The sequence below is a fragment of the Gossypium hirsutum genome, chromosome D13 (assembly GCF_007990345.1).
Source record: "Gossypium hirsutum isolate 1008001.06 chromosome D13, Gossypium_hirsutum_v2.1, whole genome shotgun sequence".
Classification (NCBI taxonomy): domain Eukaryota; kingdom Viridiplantae; phylum Streptophyta; class Magnoliopsida; order Malvales; family Malvaceae; genus Gossypium; species Gossypium hirsutum.
The window spans coordinates 17337894-17348233 of record NC_053449.1 but is presented as its reverse complement, the minus strand read 5'-3'; the positions used below and the strand labels follow the sequence as shown (position 1 = coordinate 17348233).

General features: G+C 33.8%; 1 protein-coding gene across 1 annotated transcript; it reads right to left on the bottom strand.

Annotated features, from left to right (window-relative positions):
* Nucleotides 1–8334: 8334 nt before the first annotated feature.
* On the bottom strand, nt 8335–9793 carry LOC107918609 (universal stress protein PHOS32). Its single transcript, XM_016848203.2, has 3 exons — nt 9259–9793; nt 9089–9177; nt 8335–8977 (listed from the first exon to the last, which is right to left on the bottom strand). The coding sequence occupies exons 1-3, from the start codon at nt 9578–9580 to the stop codon at nt 8693–8695; spliced, it is 696 nt and encodes a 231-aa protein (XP_016703692.1). The 5' UTR covers nt 9581–9793; the 3' UTR covers nt 8335–8692.
* Nucleotides 9794–10340: the final 547 nt, after the last annotated feature.

The following is a 10340-nucleotide window of genomic DNA, read 5'->3' as shown; positions in this document are numbered from 1 at the left end:
AATTGGACACCTTTAACATGTAGAACTCAACTTTTGCAGTTTTTACAATTTAGTCCTTTTAACTAAATTGAGTGCCCAAACGTCGAAATTTTTGAACGAAATTTTCACGAAATCATTCCGTAAAATTGTAGGCCATAAAAATATAATAAAAATAAATTTTCCTCATCAAATTTGTGGTCCCGAAACCACTGTTCCGACTAGGCCCAAAATCGGGATGTTACATTAGAAGATTTGGAGTTGGCTCTTGGGAGATTTGAACCATAGAAGTCAATGAGAAGGACGAAATATCTTCTTTAGTGTCGTGATTGACACGAAAGGCCACCATAAATGGTGACATTAGTGGCTATTGAGTACAGCGTTTCGGGTTTTCAATTGATAAAAAGGTAAAGAAAATAAAAGAAAATAAAAATAAAAAAGACAACAAAGTACGACGACTAGGGTTTTCAATTGAGAAGAAGAAGAAGAGAATTCGAATGGGAAAGAAAATAGAGTATATAGAAAATAGAGAAGAAAATAGAAAAAAAATATGAAAAATATTAAATTCTCTTTCATATCTCTATTTTTCATATCTGTTATTTTCTTTCATTTCTCATATTTGATTCTCTATTTTCCATAAAATATTCAATTCCCTTTCATATCTCTATTTTACATAGTTGTTATTCTCTTTCCTTTCCCTCTCTCGTCTTTCTATCTTTCTCTCATATCTCTTTCTCTCTCGCCTCTCTATCTTTCTCCCATATCTCTTTCTTTCCTACTTTAATCTTATTTAAGATTATTTTTTTGAAATAAAATTTTTAATCCATTGATGGTGACATTGGCAAGTTAAGAAGACAAGAACCACCTATGATGCAAGAATTGGTCATGGCCTTTCCCTTTTATTTGTTTCGGTTTTCTTTTTTTTTCTATTTCAACTCTTTCTTTTCATCTTTTTTTCCTATTTCACCTTTTTTTAATTCCCACTGGTGCCGCTTGACACACTGGCAACACACTTTTTTTTAATTTTACTAACTGGTGTCGCTTAAGGCACCTGTTAAAAAATTTTCCTCTCTCTGGATACTCGTATTTTTAACAAGTATTTTGAAATATATAGACTAGTGTCGCCTGACCACATAAATGTTTTTTAAAAAAAGTTGATGATTGGGTTATCATTAGGGGGTGATACCGTCGGTGTGTCAAGTCGCACCGATGGGCACTGTGAAAAACGAACCATTTTCGTACATAAATTTTGACTAAAGTCTTTTCATAAATAATTAATTATTTTGAGTGAAGGTAAAAACACTGAGAAAGGCAAAAAAGTTAAGTGGCAACCGTCGACATTTATGAAAAGACTTTAGTCAAAATTAAGAGTTGGTGAGAGTATAGAAGTTATGTTTAGGTTTTTTTTTTGTCAATCAACATTTCATTCAAAGCAAAAGAAACTTAAGTCACCATACAAAGCACCAAGATAGAACAAAAACTAGAAAACTTAACCAGGCATGGCTGGTAGGCCATCCTTATCTAGAATATGGCCCAAAGAAGATGGTGGTTGGCGTAACAAGTAAAAAAACACATCTCCTTCCTATAATAAAAAGCCACCCAATCAACAACCAAATTAGCAGAACACCTAACAAACTCAAAATGCACATAGGGAATCTTGGGAAAGACAAAATCCAATTTTTTCAAGATAGGCTTGAGTTTCCAATGGCTACACTTATCTCGTTTCAAAATCTCCTTATACACAATCTTGAATCCGTAGCCAAAATAATTCTTTGATATACTTGCTTCAAAGCAAGATTAGCCCACAACTCAATTGCCAATGCTTCCACTATTTCAAGAGAGTCAACAAGAATCTTTGAACCTCCTCCATTAACTAGAGAACCCGTTTCATCCCTAGCAACCACACCAATTCTAACAATCTTTGTCAAATAAGAAAAAGAACCATTACAATTAATTTTGATTACCTGCCTTTAGTTTCTTCCAAATTGGATCATAAGTAACATCTATAGCCATAAGCCCTTTACGAGGGATCTAAACTTCATACCAGTCCACATACTTCAAAATTACAACTTTAATCTTATTAATTGTGGCCTTGAAGTCTAAATTCCCCCTTCCCAAAGTTATCTGGAATCACATCTTCTAAATATGCCATAAAGTGTAAACCACTCTGAGCTTGAGCTCATTAGTTCCTTGCTTCAACTGGTCAATCCTGGTCCATGTCTGCAAGAACCAGTGATCAAAAGTACTGACGCTCTCTTTCTGGATGCATGACAAGCTTCAAACCAAGCAGTACGAACCCATTCACAGCCAAAAAACAGATGCTCAACAGTTTCCTCCCCACAATTATTCAAACAACATAAAGGAGATGCAACACAAATTCTTTTCCATAAACCAATCCTAGTAGGCAAAGCATTATGACAACATTTCCAAAGGAAAATTTTATACTTACTAGGAATCTTAAGCTTCCAAATAATCTTTCAGACCTTGGCATCAATGATATGTGACGATGAAGCTCTATCATGCCTCATATCTTGCTTCTTCGATCATAACAGCTGGTATCCAGATTTCACCGTGAATTCCCCTTCAATATTGTTCAATATTCAAAACTAGAATTCTTAGGATAGCCTCTTGAGCCTCTTCATTAATACATTGTTCAATACTGAACAAGTCTCACATTTCTTCATTTTTCCTAAAGATTTCTTCAACCTTCATAGAAAGATCCTCCTCATAATCCCTTGGAAAAGCCTATCAATCCCTACAATCCATTTTTCCTCCCATAGGTTAATTTTTTCCCATTAACCACTTACTACAACATTATTTTCCTAATGAAATTCTTGGCTTCAACCAAACTGCTCCAAGCCCATAAAGCACAATTTCCTTTACCAGAATCCAAAAAATCATGCTAAGGAAAGTAAAAACCTTTCAGAACACACACCCATAGTGTTTCAAGCTTCTCAATGGCTCTCCAGCATTGTTTAGCCAGCATAGCAAGATAAAACAATTCAAGGTCACGAAAGCCAATGCCACCATCACATTTAGCTCGAGTAACACAGTCCCAAGACTTCCAATGAATTTGATGCTCTTCTTCCTTTTTCCCCCACCAGAACTGAGAAATGGATGAAGTAAGCTCAGAGCAAATCTTCTTAAGGAACTTAAAACAGGCCATAGTATAGGTTGGAATTGCACTAGCAACAAACTTGATCATCACCTCCCTACCTCCTGGTGATAGAGATTATTGCTTCTAATCCTTCAATCTACACACAATCTTGACCTTAATAGCACTCAACGCCAAGGTTCTCATCTTGCTCTAAAGAGATGGAATGCCAAGGTAATTACCCGGATTATCAGCAACAGGAATATTCAAGACTTGTCAAATTTGCTCTTACAACTCATTAGAAGCATTAGCACTAAAAATAAAAGAGGATTTCTCATAATTTACTATTTTCCCCTATGCTACACAATAAGCCTAGATTAAATCAAAAAGCTTTTTGTAGTTTGTTACATTAGCCTCCAAGAAGAAAAGGGAATCATCTACAAAAAGTATATGATATAAGTTAGGACAATGTCGATTGAGTTTGATCCCAGTGATTTCACTAGACTGGATAGCTTTACTGAGATTTCTGGAAAGGATATCAACGATAAAAAGAAAGAGATAATGGGACAAAGGGTCCCCCGGTCTCAGACCTCTAGAAGGGACAATTCTTTTACTAAGTTTACCATTAATAAGCAAATTTTAAGACACTGATCTCACAGTTTCCATAATCCATCCAATCCAAACCAAACTAAAACCCAATTTTCGTAGCACCATCTCTAAGAAATCTCACTCAACACGATCATAGGCTTTATTCATATATACTTTTGCAGCCACCATGACTTTCTTCCTTTTCTTCTTAAGCTTCGGACAATTCAAAACTTCCTGCGCCACCAAAATGTTATCATGTGTGCATCTTCCAACAATAAATCCACTTTGTCGCTCTGAAATAACCTCCCCTAAAAACTCCTTTAGAGGATTCACCATAAGCTTCGAAATTATCTTGCAAGAAAAATTACACAGACTGATTGACCTAAACTGTGTAACTTTCTTTGGATTTTTTTGTTTGAGAATTAGAACCACTTCAGTTTCATTAATACCCTTCGGCATCACCCCTTTTTGGAAAAATTCATGTACCATGGCAATCACATCTTCTCGAACTATATCCTAACATTTTTGGTAAAACACTCCATGAAACCTATCAGGACCTGGGGCCTTAAAAGCACCTATTTGGAAGACTACAGTCATAAACTCCAAATCAATAACCTCTCTTATCAGTTGCATATTTATCTCCTCTATGATCATTATAGGTAAGGCATCCAAAACAACATCATTAATTACCCTACTTGTTTGAAATAGATTTTCATAGTACTAAGTAAAGGCATCAGTAATCTCTTTCTCATCCTCCAACCACCTGTCTCCAACCTTAAGCCTCAATAATTTATTCACACTTCTCTTCTGAGCTGTTGCAAGATGAAAAAACTAAGAGTTTCTATCCCCAAATTGTAACTAATTCCTCATAGCCCTTTGAAAATAGTACATTTCTTCCTTTTCCCAAGCAATTCAAATCCCCTCTTTTAACTCCCTAAGCTTAATAATATCCCCTTCAACAATATCTTCATCTTGAAGTTTCTTCAACTCTTCCTTTAATTCCTCAATAATAATTCTATTATTCCTTACATTCTTTCTACTCCACTCACTCAATACGTTCCCGCTCTTATTTAACTTTTGTACCAGTTTCAGATCCCTAGACCTTTAATCCATTTGCTGCCAATAATTATTTAACATTGTTTCAAAACCATCCACTTGCAACCAATTAGCTTCAAATTTGAATCTCTTAGGAAACTTCTTATCATTAAAATCAGAAAAGACCATCAAAGGAGAGTGATTCAACCCTATAGCAAGAACATTGAATTCGAGGCTATTAGGAAAGATTTCCATCCACCTAAAATTCATCAATGCTCTGTCTAGCCTCTCTTTAACCAATCAGTTCTCCTCACTCCCATCCATGTAAATTTCAAACCCTTAAAATTCATCACATTGAGCTGACACTCTTGAATTATTTCATTGAAACATTCAATCTTCCTTTTTTATTTTGGCCTCCCCCCTTCCTTTTCATGCTCCCCCTAATGTCATTAAAGTCCCCAACACACAACCAAGCCATATTACCTATCACACATTTTTGCTTTACTTGTTCCCATATTACCTCTCGATCCTCAAAGATAGGGGCCTTATAAACCCAAAAAAATCCTTACCACAACTCCATAATCCCCATTACACATTGTAGTGTCAACTACATTCTTTGAAGTTTCCAAAATATTCACCAATCAGTCTCCTTTCCACCAAAGAGCTACTCCCCCACTCAAACCTTCAAGATCTATTACAAATCCTTCACTGAATTTTAACTTTCTTCTTACAAATTCCAGTTTTTCTTTCTTATTTTTTGTTTCCAGTAAACAAATAAAATCCGGATCAAATTTATAGATATTCTCCTTCAGCACCTTCACTATCAAGGCTGATCTTAAACCCTAACATTTCCATACCATAAGCCTCATGCTGCTGGGTGGTTGGATTAGGGCAGCCACCAAACCCATCAGCATTGTTGTTGAAGTCTATTCCCAATAAAACAAGTACTTCCACCAGAAGATTATCACAGTATTCCTTACCTTTTCCCTTTCTCCCTTTAACAGCCCTTCTTCCTAATACCCTTTTACTACCCCCACCTAATCTTATAGAAGCACCTGCCCCTTTAAAATTTAGACTTAACTCACAAAACTGTCTTTTGCCTTGAGAGAACTCCTCATCATCTTCTCCAATACATTCAACTAAATTCTTTTTAGGGTTAAGATTATTAAATTCAAGAGGTAGTACCACATTACTCAACACAGTAAACAAGCCCTTTGCCTCTATCCCCTTATCCCTACCCTTTCTAATATCTCATTCTGGGCCTCACCATCTTCAAGCATCTCAACAAAATATGGGTAGTTCCCATGCACCTCTCCTCTCCTGCGTTCACCTTATCAGACACATCCCACAGGGTTATGTTTAGTTTAAAGTGTTTTTTATATATTTTGTTTTTAATTGGGTTTGGAGTTTTAGTTTACGGGGTTAAATTAATAGGGTTATTTTTATATAACCCATCTAATTTTATTGGGTTTGGAGTATTGGGCTTAATTTAATATAATATTTATAAAATATATTTATTATAAAATATAGGTTTAATGTACACTTTAGTTTCTGAAGTATACTTTTTTTTCATTTTGGTCCTTAAAATTCTTTTTTTTGACTTACTTTAGTCATTAACGCCATCAAACGTTTCTAGTTTAGTCCCTAACATTATCAGGCATTCCCGGTTCAATTCTTTGGACGTTAAAAAATATTGATCAACCAATTATATGTTGCCATGTGGCATACAATGACATCACCGTAACGTTATCACCCAAAAAACCTTAAAATCTTTAAAAATTATTAAAAAAATATATACAAAAATTAAATACAAAAATTATTTAAAAATTATAAATATACAAGAATTATAAAAATTACAAAAAAAATATTTAAAAAATTAAAAAAAATTTAAATTATTAAAAAATAGGAAAAGTTATAAAAGTACAAAAAAAGCATTATAAAAATATTAAAAATTACTAAATTTTTTTAAAAATAATTATAAATCTTAATATTTTTAAAATTTTATAAATCAGATTTAATAGAGCTTAAACATGAGATCATTGTCTCTTTAAAAGATACCATCTATGATAATTGTTTTATAATTTAATCAATCAAAATTTATAATTGATATATTTTTATGCGATAAATTTGGATGATATTTTCATTAAATAATAAAAATTAATATTATTTCAATATTTGCAATGAAAACCATGTTATATGATGACTTTATTTTAACTGAAATTTCGATTGAGTTCCAACCTTTTTGACAGATTAATAATGGCTTTGTGTTGCACGTAGTGGTTGATCATAGCCAGAACTGAAATTAGTTCATTGGCTCGTGAAAACATAATCATTTCGTGTACCTACTCTTAAATATTAGTATTAATGCTTTTGTTTTTTCTCTTGTTTTTTGAAATGAAACACCAAATTTGTAAGAGCAACAATTGATTGAATTATTAATTAATTGAAATAACATTATTTTTAATTATTTAAATAATTTAAAAAACTTATCTAAATTTATCACTTAAAAGATTTATTAATTTTAAATTTCGATTGATTGAATTATAAAATAATTATCGTAGGTGGTATCTTCCTACTTTTAATATATATTTTTTAATTTTTTGTAAATTTAATGTTTTTATAATGTTTTTTTGTTTTTTGTTTTATATTTTTTTTAAATTTAAATAATTTTAAAATTTTAAAATATTTTTTGCATTTTTTTATATTTTTTGTAATTTTTAAATATTTTAAGGTGATAATATCATAATGACGTTATTATATGACACATACCAGTATACAATTGGCTGGACAGTTTTTATTAACACCCAAAGGACTGAAGTGAGCCAAAAAGAAATTTTAAAGATCAAAATGAAAAATATGGCATACTTTAAGAACTAAAGCGTGGGAGAAGCTTAAAATATAAATAATTTAAATTTTAAGTAGGATGAATTTGATTATGAGATTTAATAATAAAAACCGAGTATTATAATTTGATCGCCGATATCGTTTTAAACGAAAACAATCTAATTGAATGTACGGATTAAATCGACTATAACTTATTAATGCTCTCCCTACCCTCCTCTAGCACATCTAGATCCAAATTAGACTGCTGCGGAGGCCAAGCACCTAGTGAAAATGGCAGTGAAAGTGAATACCTCCTTCAGCTGGCCTTAGCTCCCTCTCTCTCTCTCTCTCTCTCTCTCTGTTACTTTTGTCTGCAAATTGATTATTGTTCAAAAATAAAATTTTACTTTTTGCCCCACCACATGTCCATGAACCATGAGGTCTACTAATTGGTACAGATATTCTCCTTTTCTTTACTTTAATACAGTGGATGAATTAACCCACTAAACACCATGAAACAACCAAGATGTTTCTGAAATCCTTTTAAAAAACCTGAAAGGAAAAACTTTTACTAATTCTTTGCCTTTGCATCCATTGATTTCCTCAATCTTCATCCCTATTTTCATTTTTTGTATGGCAATATGGTCTCTTTGTTGTAGACAGGGACCTAAATGGTGTGGGAATCTTGCTTTGACGATGAAGTGCATTTGAAGCATACATGACTAATGGGGTCACCACTACTCACTATTTCAATAAAAGATTGTCCCCCTGTTTTATAATTAGATTGAAAGAATTTATTTGTAAACCAACTGATAAAATTTCAAGCAGAAAACCAATTTTCAAAGGCTAAATTTGTTGTAAATTTACAACAATTGCATAAGATCAGTGTTTTGCAGCTTCAGCAAAGCTGATCAAACCCAGCATCTCCACTGCAACAACCATGTGCTTCTTTTGGGCCATTGTAGCATCCAGTAAAGACCCTATAGGGACCCAACTGTGTTTCCCTTGGCCCCACAATTTCCATGTCCATCAATAAACACACAACACACTTTTTTCATCCACACACCAAACCCCACATTTTTTTTCCTCAATATACTTTACTAGTATTATATTTACAAACAACAACACTAGATTAAAGAATACAATTACATATATTCAATGATGATGGTGTTTGATTTAGGCCAAGAGCCAAAAGTCCTTGTGCCGCTTAGTGGTGATCAAATAACCTCCAAGTTTTTTGCTTTTTCTTCTTACTGCAACTGCCATGCAACTAGCATTTTGGATACAATACTCTACAACTCCACCAGTAATCCGGTTCCCCGCCCACATCATGATGAGCCGCCATGTCATGGACTTCTTTTTTTGCCCCAATACCAGAAGCGCCGCTCCTTGCTTTTTGGCCTCTTCCACTATTGTTGGACCTTTCTCTTTCCCCTCCACCACTGCTACCTCAACTTCTACCTGTCAGATAAAAAGTGGTTGAACTTTTAATTTCAAAGATGTGTGTCAATTCACATAGCTGCCTCAAGGACCAAGAAAAAAATGGCATTATAATAAGACATGTTAACCCACCTCGGGTCTCTTTTGCTTGCACATGGTTTTCAAGGTGGAAACCGGTTCATAAGCCGTGTTCTTGTTCGACTCATCATTTGTAACTGGAACTGTATAAAAATATTTTCAACCATTAATCAAAAGCTTTGGTTTGTTCAGGGTAAAGGACATGAAAACAAAGAGCTACAAACCTTGTTTTGAGGGCTTTGTGACATAGAGAAGAATAACTGTGTCATGGCACTGGACAGTGTGAGAGAGTGCCCATTGTAAAGCTCCCTTGGCTTCAATGCTGGAATCAACCACGATCATGATCTTCCTACCCATTACAAAACCAGGTTTCTTTTCTCCATGGCTGGGTTTATCTTCTTCAACTTTGCCATTATTCTCATGCTTGTGATCAGTTGTAGCTGAATTCAAATTGACCTTGGCTTGTATTGGAGGAGACCGAACTCTAACATGAGGCCTAATCCTATTGAGGCAAAAGCTTGGCAACCTAGTGCCTGATCTGCCCATCTCCTGAATATAGCTACTAAGGTAATAAACCACACACAAAATGATAATAAGAATCTTTAAGAAGAAGAGAAGAAAGCAACCATTAGGCCTTTGCCTGTTTGATGAACCAAAGTTCTATGTGTTGGTTTGGGCCATGGGATTTATTTGCTTTTCCTCCATCACTTTTTTTTTTTTGCTTTGTTTTGTTTTGTTTTGTTTGGTAATGATGATAACAGGTCTTTGTTTCCTTTTTTAATTCACTTGTGGGGCTGTTCCTCAACGTGCCTCTCATGAAGTTTGTAGGTCCATTCCTCTTCACAGCATTCTCTGCCATGTTAGTGGTAATCAAATTATTTAATAATTTGCTTGCTTTGCCTTTCCAGTTTATACCCAACCTCTCTATTCTATGCCTAATTGCAATACTGGAAGGCTCATATTATGAACTCTTCTTTGAACTCATTTTAGAGGTTGAAACCATGGGTTATTGCTCCAAATTTTATTTGTTATTAATATTTAGTTTGAGTTAACTTATGATTATATCGATAGAAGATGATTTAACAGTTAATGAATTAAATATTCTTAATTAGAATTAAATAAAAGAATCTTCTTTGCGAGGGTTTTATAGCTTTATCATGCAGCGATCATTATACATTTTTGGACAGTGGATGTAGACTAAAAAGCTGGACCACATATAATGGTAATTATGGCTGAAAGAACTGCCATTCTTAGTTTAGTACCATCACCATTTTCTGCAATGATCATTTCTAGATTAATATAAAAA

Excerpts from the sequence above, each read along its gene's own strand:
- LOC107918609 (XM_016848203.2), bottom strand. The coding sequence starts at position 9,580 with ATGGGCAGATCAGGCACTAGGTTGCCAAGCTTTTGCCTCAATAGGATT. Across the intron at positions 9,178-9,258 it reads CACAAAGCCCTCAAAACAAG|TTCCAGTTACAAATGATGAG; the intron begins GTTTGTAGCTCT and ends ATTTTTATACAG. Across the intron at positions 8,978-9,088 it reads GCAAGCAAAAGAGACCCGAG|GTAGAAGTTGAGGTAGCAGT; the intron begins GTGGGTTAACAT and ends TTTATCTGACAG.